The sequence below is a fragment of the Neovison vison genome, chromosome 9, assembly GCF_020171115.1.
Source record: "Neovison vison isolate M4711 chromosome 9, ASM_NN_V1, whole genome shotgun sequence".
In the NCBI taxonomy this organism is placed as follows: domain Eukaryota; kingdom Metazoa; phylum Chordata; class Mammalia; order Carnivora; family Mustelidae; genus Neogale; species Neogale vison.
Window position 1 is genome coordinate 22997514 of NC_058099.1, and position 19931 is coordinate 23017444.

A 19931-nucleotide genomic window follows, 5' to 3' on the forward strand; every position below is an offset into this window, starting at 1 on the left:
AAAGGGCTACAGGCAGGACCTGTAGCCTTCAGCTGAGGAAAGCAGCCAGTGCCAACACCCTGTTCTACCGGAAGGGAGACCATAGAGTAAATATGCTGACCTCAGACTTCTTTGCACCTCTGGGTCTCCTGCTGGTGCCTTGCATTCATCCAACCCAACAGGAAACCAAAGGGCAAGAGAGCGAACTGATGTGGTCCACGGACGTCAGCCTCATAGGGCAGTAAGCAGTGAGGGAAGCTAAAGGATGCATCTGAAGGGCAGGACAGAGGATACCGACTATGCACACCTCCTTCAAATTTCCTGTACTGCAAAGTATTCATAAGGGCACTCACAAACTTATTTTGTCATACGCATCGCTAAGAACCAATTGACAAAATGATCTATAATAAAAACAAATTTTCCAATAACACCAACATTTGCTGATTTGTAATATTTTCATGTGGATGCAAGATTCACGGATTCTTTCACTTGGAGATATGGTAAAGGCAAATTTCCTCTCCATCTCCCTGAAACCTGCTGAAATGAATGAAACGTTGAAAAAAAAAATTATCTACTATGAAACTAGCAGAGTTGAGATTCCCAAATCACAGACTAGAAGAATTACCGGCCCTAAGGAGTAAAAGTTTTATTGAAACAGCGGACAAACCTAAAAGGTGATCCATACCTCTAGAGATTCCAAGTCCTATTCAAACATTTCTCTGTAAGTAAAGAGAGAGCTCACAGAACCCAATGCCAGGATGGTGAGGAGTGGCAACAACAGGTCATGAAAGACATGGGAAACATCTATATGGAGGGGCTGGTTCCATACCAGCGTGGTGGAACTGATGACACTTCTACCACGATGGTGTGAACTGATGGTGTGAACTCTCTCCTCTTTATTTTTTTTTTAAGATTTTATTTACTTATTTGACAGAGAGAAAGAGATCACAAGTAGGCAGAGAGGCAGGCAGAGAGAGAGGAGGAAGCAGACTCCTTGCTGAGCAGAAAGCCGAGGCGGGGCTCGATCCCCATGAGCAAAGGCAGAGGTTTTAACCCCCTGAGCCACCCAGGCGTCCCTCTCCTCTTTATTATCAGTGAAAGCCTGAAGCTTAAAAACTTAATGAGGATAGTCATAATCTGCCAGTCTAGCCATAGTCCGGAGGTTAGAGAGACAGCAGAAAAAAAGCAAAGTAACAATGACCTTTGTTGATGACTTGCCCCCTCCCACCTGTTTGTAGATGCTAAACTAAGCCAACCACTTGGTGACAAATAAGCACCAAATAGCTATCTGTCCCCCCCCACTCTGAGATACATACATACATGCACACACACACACACACACACACACACAATGTTTAGATAAGAGAACAAGTAGATTGTTTAATTGAAAGCCATAAAGAAAATGCCTTTACAAAAAAAAAAGGAAAATAAAAATCTTTAGATCAAAGGACTGTACCATTTTCCAGGAAAATATTGACACAGTGACTTGCAGTGAGAAAAATCACAGAGAAGTTATTAAACTTTCATGTTTAAAAATAATTCTATCAGCACCAAGGCCAAAAAAAAAAAAAAAAGAAAAGAAAAGAAAGAAAGAAAGAAATTGCAAGAGTGGGAGGGCAAGGAGGCGGCAAGCCAGCTACAAAGAGGAAATAATCAGGCCACCCTCATACTTTTCCAGAGCAACAGTCCATGCCAGAACACAATGGAACAATGTCTTGTAGAATTATGAAGGGGGATATACATGAATTTAATTTTACAAGCAGTCAATCTGTTTGTTCATAGAAGAAACAGAAAGGCATCCAGAATATAACACTCTTGGGCCCTGTTTGAAAACAGTACCTCCCCACTAAACACTAAGTCATCACAAAATGCTGAAGGAAGATGCAAGTGAGGAAGGGGCTGGTGATGACCTTGACTCTATCCAGATTCAAGACGAACTCTAAGTCCACAAAGCATGGTCTTCCTTCCCCACAGCTCACTTCCTCCCTTTGTTCAAGTCTCTCTTCAAACTATCCCACTCAGAAACTTGTCTCCTGACTATCCGATCATCAATAACCCTCCCTCATCAGCTTCCAGTCTCCTAATGCGTTTTAATTTTAGTCTTCACATTTATCACTTCCTGATGTTAATGTAGATACACACCGTATCTCTTCTATGAAATATAAGTTCTGTGAAGGAAGGACATTTTTCAGTTTGATTCACTGCTCTGCTCTCAGTGCTTCCAACAGTGCCCAGTGCATAAAGGGTGCTCAGTTGATTGAACTGTGAGAATTTGGCTTACAATTCAAAATTGCCAATGTTAAAAACTTTGAAAATGTAACTAACAATCTAACTAACTAATCTAACAACAATCTAACAGTATAACTGCAACAAATGGTAAATGCTAAGTGATATACTCTGATTTCCTTAATGATAGGAGTAAGAATTCATTCAATAAAGTCAAAATTTGACAACTCTACAAAAAAATTACTTGATCACTTCTTAAAGTTAACTAGGTATTTTAAGCTTCCCCTTTGTAAATAATTTTCAGTCTCTTCCCAACTCAAGCTTGTTGTTTGTATTTTATGGCTCCCTAGTGCTCTCGGAAAAAAATGACAAGTAGTCCAGTGAGGCCAAAGCAAAGACGGTGACCACTGATAGAATGGTTACATAAAGTCAGAGGAGTCAAATATAAATGTATTACTCAGATATAAATATATAAGGTGGCTAGGGTTGTCAAAGATTTGAGGAAACAGGGACTCACACATTACTGGTGGCAATGTAAAGTGATAGAACATTTTTGGATGCACTTTGACAATATATAGAAAAATTCATAATATGCATATTCACTCACTCAGCAATTCCATTTCTGGAAAGCACTATACAGATTCATTTGCAGGATGTACAAAGATGTTCACTGCAACACTGCATTTAATAGCAAAAAAAAAAGTGGCAACAAACCCAAATCTTCATTAAAAGAGACTGATGAACTATATTCCAAAAGTAAATGCTAATCAGCTAATAAAAGCATACATGATAGGTATGTATATATTGATATATAAAAGTATGTGCAATATATTTAGAGGAAAAAGCAACCTACAGAACAACATATGTGGTATGATTTCATTTATATAAAAGGAAGTATTTAAACTTCTATCAGTATGTGTTTCCAACTCTACTTGCTTTGCATGGAAAATATCTGGAAGGATACCTCCAAACTGTTCACAGTAAGGCTCCAAGGACTAAGCCTTGGGGGAAAGAGAAAGGAAAAGGGGGTTTATTTTATAAACTAAGCCCCCAAACATTTTAATTGTTGTAGAAAGCAAACATTACTTCCAACAAAAAAAATTTTTTTAAAGACTTATACATTTTTAAACACATTTTTTCAATGCCTACAAAGTGTTGAACACATGAAATGGCACACTTTGTGTAACGGATGGCAGACTTAGCCAAGGAAAATGATTCAAGGTCATAGAGCACCCACAGTCACATTTAGATTAAACGGGAAGTTCCTTGAAGACAGGATCACTATTTACTCCCAGTACCTATCACAGTGCTTGGCACATAGAAAATATTTGATAAGGGGCACCTGGGTGGCTCAGTAGGTTGAAGCTTCTGCCTTTGGCTCAGGTCATGGTCCCAGAGTCCTGGGATCTGGCCCCACATGGGGCTCTCTGCTCCGCTGGGGACCTGCTTCCCTCGTCCCCCTCTGCCTGCCTATCTGCCTACTTGTGATCTCTCACTCTGTCAAATAAATAAAATATTTTTTAAAAAAAAAGAAAATATTCGATACATGTTTGCTGGATAAATGGATGAATGCATGAATGAAGACATATATGAAGAACCAGAAGTCAGCTATGACTCAATACCCTTCCCACACTCATCCCTTCATGAGCCTTGATTTGTTTATGTGAAAGAAGAAACTTTCTTTGAGATACTTGGTGATCTCCTCTGCATGCTTTAAAGCTGTCCTGTGGTATGGCTGTGTGAAAGCAGGCACCTGCCAGGTGAAGAGAAATGTCATTTCTACACCCCATCAGATCAGTTCCGAGGCTGCCATCCACGTTGTCAGACCCCAAAGCTTACAGAGATGGCAACAATTTAAAGAGTTCCATGTAATATCCTCTGTGCCTTTTAGTTCCCATGCTGTTTGGAAGGCTGTGTTCTAGAGAAGTGTCCAGCAAAACCTATAGGTGTGGTACCAAATTAAATACTGCACATACTAAAGTTTATATAACACTGATCTCACACTCAACCCAACAAGCCAGGTGTAATCAGTTAGGACCCTCTGCTTGCTATCTTTATTTTTTCCTATTTCAACTGAGATGCTCTTGTTTTATTAAAACCAATAACATTCATGAGCAAATGATTATTTGGGGGGGAGGGATCATTTTATATTTTTAATTTAATTTAATTTTTTATTTTTTTCAGTGTTCCAAGATTCATTGTTTACTTTACTCCAATTCATTTAAAATTAGTGACTTTGGCTTATTCAGAACTATCAGGTACTGGCACACCACAAACAGTCTGGCTTTCAAAACTGATATCCCCTTCTCCTATTGCAGATATCTGCAGTATACTGACGCTTGGCTATGACAACATATTTTCCTTCCACGTTTTTTTTTTTTTTTTTTTTTAGTTAACATATAGTGTAGTACTGGCTTCAGGAGTAGAATTTAGTGATTCGTCACTTACATAAAACACCCTGCACTCATCACAAGTGCCCTCCTTAATGTCCATCACTTCTTTCTTTCTTTCTTTATGAGAGACAAAGAGAGAGAGGTAGAAGGAGAAGCAGTTTCCGTGCAGGGCAGGGAGCCCGATGCAGTACTTGGTCCCAGGACCCCGGTTCACGACCTGAGCGGGAGGCAGACACCCAACCAGCAGAGCCATCCAGGTGTCCCATCACCGATTTATAACCCATCACCCATCCACCTCCCTCCATCAACCCTCAGTTTGTTCTCTATCGTTAATAGTCTCTTATGGTTCGCCTTCTGTGTTTTTATCTTATTTTTCCTTCCTTTCCCCTATTCATCTGTTTTGTTTCTTAAATTCCACATGAGTGAAATTATATAGTATTTCTTTCTCCAACTGACTTATTTCACTTAGCAATATATACTCTAGTTCCATCCATGTTATTGCAAATGGCAATATTTCATTCTTTTGATGGTTGAGTAATATTCCATTATAAATATAATATTCCCATTAAGTATATATATTCCATTATGTATATATATACCATTATGTGTAGATATCCCATTATATATACTCCATTTTATATACTATACACACACACACCACATCTTTATCCATTCACCAGCTGATGCACATTTAGACACTCTCAATAATTTGGCTATTGTTGATAATGTTGCTATAAACATTGGGGTGCATGTGCACCCTTTGAACCAGTATTTTTGTATTCTTTGGATAAATACCTAGTAGTACAATTGCTGGGTCATAGGGCAGTTCTATTTTTAATTTTTTTAGGAACCTCCATACTGTTTTCCAGAGTGGTTACAACAATTTGCATTCCCACCAACATTGTAGGAGGGTTCCCCTTTCTCTGCATCCTCACCGGCATCTGCCATTTCCTGAGTTGTTAATTTTAGCCACTCTGACTGGTGTGAGGTGGTATCTCATTAGGGTTTTGATTTGTATTTCCCTGATGGTGAGTGATGTTGTGCATTTTTTCATGTCTGTTGGCCATCTGCATGTCTTCTTCGGAGAAATGTCTGTTAATGTCTTCTGTCCACTTTTTTTTTTTTTAAGAAGATTTCATTTATTTATTTGACAGAGATCACAAGCAGGCAGAGAGAGAGGGGGAAGCAGGCTCCCCGCCGAGCAGAAAGCCGGATGTGCGGCTCGATCCCAGGACCCCTGGGATCATGACCCAAGCCGAAGGCAGAGGCCTTATACCACTGAGCCACCCAGGCGCCCCTTCTGTCCACTTCTTAACTGGATTATTTATTTTGAGGGTGTTGAGTTTGATAAGTTCTTTATAGATTTTTGATACTATCACTTTATCTTATATGGTGTGACACATTTTCTATGCCATCCATTTTACATACCTTCAGTAGGAAAGGTAATTTTAGCTTTCTGAACTTTTAAGCTTAAGAGATTTAAAAGACAAATGATTATCTTCATGTCCATTCATAAAGCTTGTTGATGGCTCTGCGTTGCACTTAGCCACTTCTCTAAACGATCTTCCCCTCACTGCCAAAGCTCTAACCATACCATCCTTCTTTCAGTTCTTCCAACCTGCCAAGGATCTCTCCTGCCTCAGGGCCTTAACACATGCTGCTTTCTCAGCCTAGAGGGTTTCTTCCCTCTACTCCTCACCTAGCCAACTCCTACTCATCCTTTATATCTCACATTAGATATCAGCTCCTCAGAGAGGCTTTGTTGACACCTCAATCTAATCTATATCCTCTTCCTGTTATTTTCTCTGTGCATTTCCCTCCATAGCATTTATTGTACTTTTGTATTTATATATTCATTTATGTTTACTACTTTAACATCTACCTTTTCATTAGACTATGAACTTCAGATGGTGAGAATCATGACTGCTTTGTTGACCAGGACTAATCTCAACAAATATTTGTTAGTTACATGAAAAAATAAAAGGATGAAGTGAGTTTTATTCCCCCTTTTAATTGTTTCTCATAAACATAAGTTGAACACAGTAAGTAAGAAGAATTGAGCCCCTATCTCACTGATATTTAAAGCAGCCTGTCCTACCTAAGATGAGATTCTGAGAGGGCTTAGGTTGAGAGGAAGAACAGGATATGAGAAATTTTGTTAGAACCAAGACAGGAAGAGGTGGCATTCTGAAAGAAGAGAAAAAGAGTTTAAAAGTTAATTACATTAATGAAGCAAAGGAAGTGGGACAGAGAACAGATAGACAGTTGGAAATGCAGGAGGTTAACTGGAAGGTGAGAAGGACTTTGGAATGTCACAAGGGAACAGAAAACCAGGGCCAAGGTTGATCCGGAGAGAAGCAGTCTGGTTGTGGCACCTATGTGGGTCCTGCGATAGGAGAGGAAGAGTGTGGGAGATCAGCACACCTGGAACAAAAACTTAGCTGGAAGATGGAGAGGGAAGGAGGGAGGGTCTGAGGAAGGAAACTTACAAATTCTTTAAGCTGTTTCACAGTTACTGAGCACTCCAGTTTTAATCCTGGAGATTGGCAGTACATTAGCAGACTAATGTGGGATGGTAGAGATGAAAGTCACTGCCCTGGCAAGCAACCAGGGTGTCCCTCAAGTGTCCATGGTGCGATGACTAGATCGACATTCATTCTCTTATTAAGGACAGTCTCCCTGTCTAAACAAACAATAATGGCAATAAGAATAGAATATGTCAGGAGTGCCTGGGTGGCTCAGTGGGTTAAAGCCTCTGCCTTCAACGAGGGTCATGATCCCAGGATCCTGAGATCGAGCCCCACATTGGGCTCTCTGCTCAGCAGGGAAGCCTGCCTCCCTTCCTCTCTCTCTCTGCCTGCCTCTCTGCCTACTTGTGGTCTCTGTCTGTCAAATAAATAAATAAAATCTTAAAAAAAAAAAAGAATAGAATATGTCCGAGGCCAAGCTGTCCAGCTTCTGCTGTGTATGCAAGTCTGCTATGTCTTTTGGTCACTTCTCCACACCTACAATGGCATCTTGAAAATTGTGTTACTCTTAGTTGCCCTTGGGGCATTAAGTTTCTTTATAAATTGTCTGGAGGGAGAAAAAAAAACAGCTTGGTGCCAACCTGAAACCCCACAAAATGTTAATGGAGAATGCTGGAGACCACAGTAATAATAGTAGACAATAGATAATATTTTTAGATAATAGAGGATATTTATTGAGCTTTCTTTGTGCTAGGCTCTAAGACCATTATATGTATCAATTTGTTTAATCTTCACAAAAGTTGCATGAAATAGTTATTATTCCTCTTTCCAGAGATGAGACCCAAAGAGACTGACGTCACTCCGCAAAGTGCACGGGGACTCAAGCCTGGCAAACTGATTGCAAAGACTTAATCATTAACTCCTTAAATCTGTATACACCTTACAATTTACAATGCCCTTTAGAAGAGATAGAAAGCTTATCTGATCCTCTCAACAATGCTTAAAAACTATGTCAGGAGCATCTTTGACTCCAATGAACACTCGGGGAAACTGAGGCTCAGAGACAGAAGTTACTGGTATAGGAAATCAATAGCACTAATAACAGCCAAGGGGTATTTCAACCAGGGGCTGAAACCTACAACTCCTCACTCCTAAAATGCCACACCGTCTCTTACTTCTGCTTTAGCAGCCTTGTTGGTGAGGATTAAATTGCATCTACACCATCAGATACGCAGAAGGACAAAAGCTGCATCTAGGCTTTATTGGGTTTGACATGAAGGTCCTGCTACCCAAAAACCGGACGTTATCCCCAAGCTGAAATATGATTTCATGAAGTCCCAACATCAGGGAGTATCCGTGGGAATAGAAGAGGAGGCAGAGAAGCTGACCAAGTGAGCAGTATCTAATAGCCGACACCAGAATTGACCCTTTCGTGGAGCGTCTCGCCTGTCACAGTGGCCCTGCTGCGGCAGCAGCCTGGGAGAGGGACCAGCCCAGAGATGCAAAGACTGAGAAAGAAACCCCAGTTCGAACCCACAACTGAAGCCCTTCATTGTGTCTTTTCTGGTTAACGCCCCTCTTGCCTCCCTGCCCTCTCTTCCCCACCCCTCTCTTGCTGTGCCCACGGGGCCAAACGTGGTAACTCAACCCCCAGCTGCTGCTCCTACCTTTTTGTCTCATTTCTCAATTACCCCAGGAACAAATCAATTATTTGGGGGCCTCCGATGGTCTCTTGTAGCCAGGGCATTGCCACTCTGGCTCATATTACCACGAACTCATCATCCTTCCTTCCATGACACGCTTCACAACGAACCACATTGGCTTCCGATCCGCAGTGACCCCCCCCCTTTTTTTTAACTGCAGTCCAATAATGCTGACATGGTTAGGAATCGGAAGTAATGGCTCTTGCAGTCAACTCCCTGAGAAGCGGGAGCTTGGGGCAGGGATGGGGAAGCCTAGAACCTGCCTCCCTCCTTAGTAGCACCATCCCCTCCGGAGGCCCTACTGGCCGAGAGGCAGCGGCACAAAACCACGCATCCCGGGGCTCCTACCCCTTGGCTCCAGCCCCTGCGGCTGCTGCTATAGAAACACCAGGCGTACACACTGGGCTGAAATTAAACACCCATCCGGGACTGGGACCCGAGCCGGCATCGGCCTGCTGCCGCGGTCGCCATGGCAACATGCCGAGAGCAGGGCAGCGAGCGGAGAGCTCGGCGCGGGGATACTCACTCCATCGCGGGGCTCTGGGCGGCCCGGCGGCGCGCTGCTGCGGGGCTCACCGGCGCTGCTCGCCTCTGCTTGAGCCGGGCGCTCTGGCCGCGCCGCGCGCGAGGTGGAGCCGCAAGCTTCGCGAGCTTCTCCCCTCCCCGCCCGCACCCCCTCCTCCCCTTGAGGGTTGAAAGTGAACGCTCAGGCTCTCTCAGCTCCCAGCCTGCGAGTAAAACGGGAAGCAATTGGATAATGTTGTTCGCTGGGCGCTAGACAAGCCACTCCACTTAAATGTTTCGGGAGGGAGCGCGCTGGCAGCTGCGCGCCGGGCGGTGTGGCCACCAGCGCGCAGTGCCCGGGCGCCCGAGGCGCCAGGTGCGCCGGCGGCTCCCCTGGGACGGGCGGCGCGGCACTGAGGCTCGGGGGGGACCGGTGGGAGGAGAGAGGGGCGGCTGCGGCGGCCGCACAGCCCAGAGGGCTCAGGGAAACGATTGAGTCATCCGCAAGGTTGCAGCTCTCGAGGCTTGGAAGTTGCGAAAGAAAGAAGCATCTAGCATCTAGCTGCTGCAAATAACAAATACTGCCCCCAGCGGGCCGCGCAGGAGTTCGGAAACGCCATTGTGCCAGCCCGGCGGGCATCGGTCTGAGTTCCCAAGGAAAACTCCAGCTGCGCGGCGGCGTGTTACTGCGGTGTGTCGTCCCTTCGGCAATCCCACGCCCTTCCTATCACTCCATATTCTGCGTGTTCCTGCCCAGTACGAAGATACTGTCCGGCGTTACTTTTTCTAGTTCGTTCTCTGAAAACAATAGGTTCATTGAACATGTTTTCCCAAATTACCATGGCTCCACCCCAGAGTTATAAGCCTCCCTAGGGCATATATTCCTTCCTTATACGCCACCCCCCGCCCCAGGATTCCCTACTCCTAACGGTTTCCCAAATGTAAACCTGGCTCCCATCCAGGTGCCTTGCACCTGCTGCAATGAAGACTAGACGGGATAAGCTTTAGGCTTTCACCGTCGCTGCCTGGTCCCTCTGTCAGTGGGTGTCTGCCAGGCGCTACGGATGCAGCCCTAACCAGAGTCATCATAGTCCCTGCCCTAGTGGAGCTCACCGGCTAAAGCAGAAAGACAAAGCACAGAGAAAGAGAAAAATAAACATCATTACAGACTGAAAACATTGCTCGAAAAATTAAGAAATAAAATATCAAGATGAATGTTTTAAAATTAAGCTGTGACGATGATGGCACAAATTCCTGAGTATACTAAAAAGCCCTGAATTGTACATTCTGGGTGAATTTTATGGTATATGAACTGTATCTTAAAGCAGTTAAAAGAAAAAATACTCCAATGGAGAATAAAAGAGAAGTGGGCTTGCTAAGGTCAGGTGTTCAGTAAAGAACCCCTGAAAACACTGGCCTGAGAGGGGATGGGCTCAAAAGCAGCCCCAGCTTGCTGAGTGATTCTAGATGGGAAAGAGCTCTGCACAATCAAGGGGCTGGAAGGAGATGGGTGTAAAATATTCTGGGGGAATGCACTGCTCCTCTTTTCCCTCTGGAAAGTGAGCCACAAAGTCGATCTTAGTGAATATTCACAGGGCTGTTTTGTGGAAAGAGATTCTGGGGTATTGCCAGGTCTCCATTTACAGAGAATCTGGTGTGAATTTGGAGATCATAAGACCCTCCCTTGACCCATGTTCCTCCCAGCTTCCATCCTATCTTTACTCTTTCCCTTAATAGTCAAGGTTCTTAAAAACATTGCCTATACTTGCCATCTCTCCACCCTCACCTCCTATTTGTTCCTGGTAGCTTATAGGATTAAACTCAACTGTGAGTAATTAAGAGTCTCAATCAGGAAAGAGATTTTTCTGCCTCTTAAAAGTTCAGTGATAAGCAGTTCTGGACTGGTTTAATATCTCTCAAAGAGCTAAGAGACCCAGGCTCCTCCAAAATGTTGATCTGTCATTTGTGGTCTCCCTTCCTCATAGTCAGAGGTGGCTGCTCCAGCTCCAGCCATCATGTCTGCATTCCAACCACCACAAAGGTGGAAGAAGCAAAGAAGAAAGGGCTAAGGAAGCAGGCCCACTGCCTCTTATGGAAGGCTTCCAGAAACTGCCTCAGGACACTTTCACTTACATCTTTTGGCTAGAATTCATCACATGGCCATATTCAGTTTCCAGGGAGACTGGGCAAAACAGTCTTCATTCTGCATAGTCATGAGCCTAACCAGAAATTCAGGGCTCCATTCCCATGAAAGAAGGAGAAAATAGGTATTGGGGGCAAACCAGCATTATTTTCTTACTCCTTAAACCTTAACAATCTAGCTTCTGCCTTTCCCATACCGACACTGCTCCCTATAGAGTCACTAATGCTAAATGCAATGGTCATGTCTCGGGCCTCTTCTACTCATGACTTATGAGCAGCATTTGACATTTTGACCACTCTTTTTGTATTTGCTTTTATCCCCCCCTAAGTTGGTTTTATTGATGCATGATTTATATACAGAATTCATTCTTTTCAGGTGTACAGGTCTAAGAGTTTGGACACATTATACGCTCATGTAATCACCACCATAATCAAGATAAGGAACATTACCATCACCCCCAAACAGTTCCTCTGAGTCCCTGGATAGTCAGTTCCCTTCTCCCACCTCTAGCTCCTGGCAACCACTGACCTGATTTCTGTCTCTGTGGTTTTGCTTTCCAGAATGTCATATAAACAGTATGTAGCCTTTTATATTTGCCTTCTTTCACTTAGCAAATGCTTCTGGGAGTCAGTGTTGTGTGTAGAGGCAGTTTCTTTTCATTGTTGAGTACATGATACAGATGGACTTCAATTTATTTATTCATTCATCAGCTGATGAGCTGTTGAATATTTAGATTGCTTCCAATTTGTGGCAATCACTAATAAACTTCTATAAACACTCAAGTACAGGGCTTTGTGTGAACATATGTTTTCATTTCTTTTGGGTAAATACCTAGGGTCACGCCTTCCATTCTGAAAAACTGTCCTAGGTGACGCTACATTGCCAGAGCTCCAGCACCTGTTCTCTGAGTCTTATCTTTTAGATGTTAGTGTTCTGCAAGATCTGGTCTTAACTCTCTTTCCTTCTGACCGTACATACCCTCCCTGAGCAATTTTATCTACTTCCGTGGGTTTAATTAGCTGCTTTTTTGGTGTTCGTTTCCAAAAGTAAATCTCCAGTGCCCATCATTCTTCTAATCTTCAAAATGGAATATCCAAAGTCCCTTGTAACATCTTCACAAACACTTCAAATCCAATATGTCCAAAAAGCACTTTTCATTTTCACCTGTAAATCTCCTTCTAGTAACCTGTACACTATCCTAACAACAGAGAGGGAAATGTCCATGCAGAAACCTGGGCACCTTCTTTGATTTGTCTCCATCTTGACCTCCTACATCCAGTCAATCAGAATTTTTCCAGGCGACCTCCTGAAGAGTCACAGAGCCCATTCATTCCTGTCTATCCCCACTGATGTTAATAAAACAGCCTCCCTTCTGTTTTTTTTGTTTCTAGTTACATCTTAAGGAGTTCCAGCTCATCTAACTGTACAGCCAGAGCAATCTTCCAAAGACACAAGATCTAATCATATCATCCCCTTGCCTAACACCTTTCAGTTGGCATCTCTCAACTTTAAGATAAAGGTCAGATTGCATTATAGGTACACCTTAAGTTGTTTGAAGTTAGTCTCTTCACTAATATAATTTTCAAATGCAGTAGAAAAATAAGAATTAATTCATTTTAGAGGGCTGGCCTATATCTTTTTAAAAGTCACAAACATATCATCTGCTACATTTAACTGCAGGAAAAAATAACAGACTTTAAAGCCAAACTTTAAACTTTAAGACTCTGGTTAAAATTCCAGCTTGCTCACTTATTAGTTTTGTGATTTGGGACATATTTCTTAATCTAATTCATAGGTTTCTTCGTCTATGAAATGAGGACAATAAGGCTTATCTTTAAAGGTTGGTTTGAAATTAGATACAGTGTATACAAAATGTCTAGCACAGTGCCTCGTATTTAGTAGCTACTCAACTAACAGTAGTATAATAAGCTATTATCATAATTATTATTGTCATCATATCATTATTATTACATTGCATCTTTCCTCTGAAATCCTAAACATTGTGACAGCTCTATCTTCACAACATCCCTTTACCCCTGAAGAAGTGAAACTGATAAAGGTGTAGACATGGTGAAGATCAACTTGTTTATTCTTTTTGATGGAATGAGAATGTTACGCTAGATGACATATTATTTATTCTTTAAAATGATATAGATATATTAATAGTATAATATAGTAAAGTAGTATACATAGCATAAAAAGTAGCAGGGTATGGCTATGTGGATATATCAATACACACATTCTTTAATGGTTTATTCATTTAGTTGAGCTCACCAGATACTATTAGTACACCAAATACACATTAACACCTCTCTAACTTGGAAGTCAATACTTTAACAACTTAACCCATCTGAAATTTAGTCTAGAACAAGGAAATAAAAGATTCATATCATAAAGTCCATGTTATAAATTATTATTCTTAACCTCCTTAGGGTTATAACCTCCTTGAGTATCTGGGAAAAACTATAGACCCCTCTCCCAGGAAAAACATAATAAGGTGGCACAAACTCACATTTTTCTCATAATATCAGGTGGTTTGTAGAAAGCCCACCCATTCTTCATGGACCTCAGGCTAAGTTCTACTTGCCTGGAGTTTGCACTTGGTCCCATATACATTGTTCTCTATTTATCCTGTGATTGTCTTGTGGGACTTATTATCCCCATTTTGTAGGTGAAGAAACTGAAGCTTAAAGTAGCTAAATACTTATTGGGTTCACATGTCAACAAGAGTCAAATTCACAAACAAAACCCAGTCCTCAACCTCCTGGTCTAAAAAGAAAATATGCTGGCTGAGAGAAAACCCAAAATGATTTCTATCTAGGCATAATGCATAAGCTTTAGAATTAGAATTCTTAAACTGGGAACCATGGCTGGGCTTTGGGGATCTGCCTCAGACTACACGCAGAATTAGGGGCTAGGAGTGGTAGGTCAAGTAGAGAGAAAAGGTCCATGCCTCTCACCGTGTTACCTTAGTGTTCCCTGATTCAAAACAAACAAAATTCTGAATAGGACTACTTTGGATGTAATACTTAGTATATTTGGTTAACTGGTGTCTGGATCACTAGAATTAGAAATACACAATTTGAAGAGGTTGGAGAGGATCAGTTAAAACTGTGACTTTGGGAAGTAAGAGCTAAAAAATGAGGAAGAAACATATGAAAATGGACATAGGACAACAAAACAGAAACAACGTGGAATCATTCAGTGTAGGAACTGACAGTTGTCTACATCAAAGTAGCTCCTGAGAACATCACAGAATAATCATTTTCAGCACCTGTGCTTAAGACTGAACAGGCTTTCAAATGTTCCCATTCATATTAGGTTGTTAATGTTTATCTTTCAGCTAGGCTAACATTTAGTTATTTGGAAAATGCATCAGGGCTCCTGTTCAGTCTCATTTCTCGTTAATGTTTGGTTAATGGAGATATTACTATAATTTTAAAGGTCTAATGGGGGAGGAAGGGAATAAAAATAGGCACAATCATTTTGCCAACCTTAAGGCATCATTCAAATACATTAACAAACCCAAAGCAAATCATTAGATTGATCACTAAAATATAAAAACAGGCAGTTTTCTAATTTACCTGACATTACTGGATTTTAACTCTATTCCTAGAAGTAATAGGACCTTTGGAGCTTTATGTAGGTTTTATATTTCATAACATACGGCTTTACCTTTTTACTTCCATGTTACTATTTAGAGATATGTGGGAAAGGAACATCTCTAACAGAAACTGGGTATTTGTTCATCTAGACCTCTGCATGTGGGGTGTGAAGGAGTGTAATTAAATAATTTACTGAGTTTCACTGATCTGTAGATTTCCCACTTGGCTTATAGAGCTGGTGTGAACATGGAGGAGGCACTACTAGACTCCATGCATCACTCTTCTTCCACCATTAATAAGTCCTCTCTAAAAATAGGTCACCTCAAATGCTTTCTTGTAATTCTGATGCTCTATAAAATCAGCCCATAGACTGTGACAGGAAGGATATTGGCAAAATGCAAGGAGTTCTTTTCTTTGGTTAAATACAGGCAAAGGTTCTAGGGAGAACCTTTCTCTAGAAGGTTCTAGAGAGAACCTTCTAGAGAAGAACCCTCATGGTCCTTCCATTGACTTCCCTATATATTTATGACTATGCTCAGACAACACACTAATAGCGCTGGCTCATGGTGGTTCTCAGAATCACAGTCTATTGACAATGGAAGGAATTCTGGGGGTTACCTAGTCCATCAGCCAACACAAACTTCTACAATTGACCTGGAATCATCCTTCTCGCTGAAACACATTTATTGTTTTCTTTTAAAGAGCTGAAAAGGCCTATTTGTTTTTTGTTTTTAGAATCCTCTCACCCACCCACAAAATGACGTGTGTGTTCAGAACAGCCCATGATTATGTATGTACAGATGGAGCAAGAACATTTATTTCACCACTGCCAAGTCTGACCTATGATGGAAGAAGAACAATGACCTCTCAGAGATAACGCCAGTGACACCACGGACTCAACAAGGGGATTTTGCCAAGGAAAAGCTGTCCCTTGACCACACATTGGAGAGAAGCCAGTCCAGTGTCATCAAGCTACACTGCACATGGGGAAAGCTACAAGCCAGAAGACCTTGGTGATGTTTGCTATAAGGCCACTAATACTTAATTGAGCAAAATCCTATTAGCTCGATCATTCATCATACTGAATGAAGCTGGAGAAGTTATTTGGTTACTTGTTGGTATCTTTAAAGGTTGCTTATCTATACACTCAATGAATATTCTCATCTCCTGATACAAATATTAAATGTCAATGTTAAAAGTTACACTACCTAAGAAGAAACTCAACATTTTTTTGGAACCTGTTTTGAGGAAGATCATTAGAAAGTTGAAAACCATTTTTCCCTTCTGAGAATTGGAAACTTGGATTTATTCTTGAGGTAAAATGTTCTTTTGCTCTAGGGAAAAGAAATGTAAATAGAACATTTTACTTTCGCAAATGCAATCAAGTACCCATTAGAATGTAAGACCTATGGGGACAGAGATTTCTTCTTCTATTTTGTTCACTCATATGTCCCCTAAAGCAGTGCCTAGCACATAGCAGTCTCTGAATAAATATTTGTTAAATAAAATAATGGAAAAAATCATCTTATGTAAGACACCAAGAAATTGGACTTTCTTTGATATACCTTTTATCAAATCCAAGTCTTTCCCATAGAAATATTTCTTTCTCTAGGTACGCATTGACTGCCCTGTATAACAGTGTTTGATCCTATCTCAGGGATCAGGGACATGACCCATTCACACAAGTACACACACACAGACACACACACACATACACACACACAAGATAGGCAAGAAAGTATGCAGATCTATTTCTCTTCGATGCTGGAGAACATTTTGAAAAGGAATGAGATAATGCTGAGGTAGTAAAATTTGGTCTAGATTCTCAGTGTTTCACCTATTGGTATCACTAATCATACTCAATTGGTATTGGCATTTGGTATTAATACTCAGTAAACCTAGACCTTTGGAATATGTATGGGGCTAAGAATTGTGTTTCATACCACACTCCAGTAGGTAGGGTGGGGTTTTTCAAGTGAAGGAAGTATATAGTTCCATCCTCATCATCCTGGGAATGGGTCAGGCTTGGGATGGAAAATCTGAATCATAGAGAGGAATGTCAGCAAGTGGTTAAAGGAAAGATGGTGTCAGGTACTGTGGTCAGAACTGGGACTATAATGGTGCTTGAGACATGGTGTCTGCTGCTAAGTATCTTAGGGTTCTATGGAGGAAAGATGTGTTTCCAGTCAAAACTGAAATACAATACTGTGAGTGTGATCACAAATGTGAGGATGAGTAGGGAAACAGGGAAAGCTTGCTGGAAGTCTGATGCCTACACTATGTCTTTAAGGATGAATAACATTTAACCAGAAGAGTGTGTGTGTGTGTGTGTGTGTGTGTGTGTGTGTGTGTACACATGTCCATGTCTGTGTCTATGTGTTCAGGAAGATGGGAAAAAGAAAAGATTTTCCAGGAGAAACCAGAAAAATCAAAGACAAATAAACAAGACTTAGCAGGGTGAGTTCTACATATTTCTGGCATTTACTGGAGTGTAAGGCAAAGAGAAGGACCACAGTATGCCTCAACTTCAGAGGCACCATTTACATACAATCCAGTGTAACAATACCTGGTGGGATTGTACAATGAAGGGGTCCTGAAGGAACTGGTTAAAGGTGAGACTAAAAAAGGTCACCAGAGGTAAGCAGTTAAGCAGAAGCTTAACAAAGGGACAGGATGACACTGGCAAACACAATACCTATCCCTACCTCCAAATCACAGAACACGGAGGCAAGAGGCATTTACAGTCCCTCTTAATTTAAAATTCTACTTCCTCAAAACTTTCAGGATGCACACAGAACAAATAGAGTCATTTTCATGATTGATGCAGCTGATTTCAACTGTAATCACAATTTATGTTCTTCATGTTTCAAATAGTTTGGGTTTCCTCCCCTCTGGGACATTGAGAAAGTATACTGTGATGTGGAGGAAGGTGTTATCTGGAGGTTGGACATGAGGACTTCTCCCACTCAGTCTTACGTTATTGCTTCCGTGTCATGTTGGCAAGGCACTGGCTCTCCATGACCGCTTGGATGATGGATTTCAGGGTGGACAAGACTGAAGGCTGGAAAGCTAGTTCAAACACTGCTGCAATCCTTTAGACAGGAGATGATAAGGTCTTAAATTAGGGCAGCCGGAGTTGGCATGGAAAGGAAAGAGTCAAGAGATGGGCCAGGGTGCAGAATGTGTGGGCAAGAGAAAGGCATCACACCTGATTCTCACTGCTCAAATAACTCACTGACAGATGAGAAGACCAAGTGAGCTGGAGCGTTCGAGAGGAGGCTGCAGGTGCCACCAGAGGATTCTGACCTCAACAAATGAGCAGCTTGTCATTTCCTTCTGGACTAAGAACACCTCGTATTTTGTTGTGTGGTCTATGAAATACCCTGAGCTGCTCACAGCAGAGCTGTGCGGAGAAGTTAGGAGAGGAGAAGCAACGTCTGAGAAGAACTGAATTTAGTTTTCTACAATATACTGTTCCAGAGGTCTATGAAAGTATAGGGTCAGAGGGCTCAGGGAAAGTAACTGAAGTAACTGAGTACTCAAAATTGGGCTATTTGGTTAGGCGTTAGTCTAGAGAACTAGGTAAGTTACTCCCAATAAGAAATCCTTTAACTTTCGGGTAACGAACGTTCCATCAGTAGAAACATCAATAACTTAGGTCAGGCAGCCACTGAAGCCAGTGGCCACTTCTTCCCACTAGACCTCCATTCTCAGATAAAACTTTTATTTTTTTAAGATTTTATCTATTTATTTGACAGAGAGAGACACACAGCGAGAGAGGGAACACAAGCAGGGGGAACAGGAGAGGGAGAAGCAGGCTTCCGGCTGAGCAGGGAGCCCGAGGTGGGGCTCCATCCCAGGACCCTGGGATCATGACCTGAGCTGAAATCAGACGCTTGATGAGCCATCCAGGCGCCCCTCAGATAAAACTTTTAAATATCTTCCTTTGAACCAAGTAAACCATAACCAGCCTCTCCTTCCCGTTACCTTTGCCAGGTGCTCACATTCACTGACACTCCCAGAATTCCTCTGTAAGCCAGATACCATCATCATACCACCGGCTTAAATGCTCGCGAATGTCTTGGGCAAATCCTTTCTTCACAGTTTCTTGACCTCATCCACCCAGCAACTTAACTTCCATTCCACTCAAGCCACTGGCACTCATCAGATTTCACAATGAAATGCCAAATATGAACATGACCTACTTTTAAAGGATAAAGATAAGTCCTGTTTTACTTTCTCAAATTTCTAGAATCCATGTTTTTCCACATCCACTTTTCTTCCTTCTATTCCTACAAACTTAGTGCAACTTGAAAATAGCAGGGGGTGGGGAGGTACTCCTGGGTTGAAGTCCAGATCTTGGGAAAGAGATGGTACAGCGGTGTCTCCACACTCTTCTTGATTTTCCTTCACAAGGGTATATGTTTGGGAAACAGAAGTAGAGAGGAGGTATGGGGCAAGGGTATGTTCTCTCCTTGCTTCCCAGAGCTAATATTCTTGGTCCTGGAACTCTCAGAGGGAAAATGGAAGCATACCTTGGCCTCTTTCCAGTATCCTTGGGAATATGCCTGCCCACATCTCCAACGTGTCCACTGAGGCTGACACAAATGCAGACCTGGACAGGAAACGTCAGTCAGTGAGAAGGTCCAAGTCAGGATCAGGATAAGACTGTATGGCCTGCAGAGAGTGAATGCTTGCCTCAACTCTTTGAAAGAGGATAATGTTGTTTGTAGAGATCCCTACTGCTTTCCTATCCTCTCTGCACCATTTTCTCTGAGCTTATTCCCACAGGTAAAGATGATAGCCAAGGACAGTTTTAGGTGAGTTTTGCAAACTCAGCATACACAGAACAGACACATATTTTAAATGATAAAATGGGCTGGGTAAGTGATAATAGGGACCTGTGGGGA

At 41.9% G+C, this 19931-nt stretch overlaps 1 protein-coding gene across 2 annotated transcripts in view; it reads right to left on the reverse strand.

The window, feature by feature from the left end:
- PALM2AKAP2 (PALM2 and AKAP2 fusion) overlaps positions 1-9339 on the reverse strand; it is a 451099-nt gene extending 441760 nt beyond the window's left edge. For both annotated transcript variants that reach the window (XM_044265161.1, XM_044265170.1), the window contains exon 1: positions 9296-9339. In XM_044265161.1, coding sequence (XP_044121096.1) covers positions 9296-9300 — 5 coding nt within the window. In that variant the 5' untranslated portion in view covers positions 9301-9339. The remainder of the gene's footprint in view (positions 1-9295) is intronic.
- Between the last annotated feature and the right edge of the window lie 10592 nt (positions 9340-19931).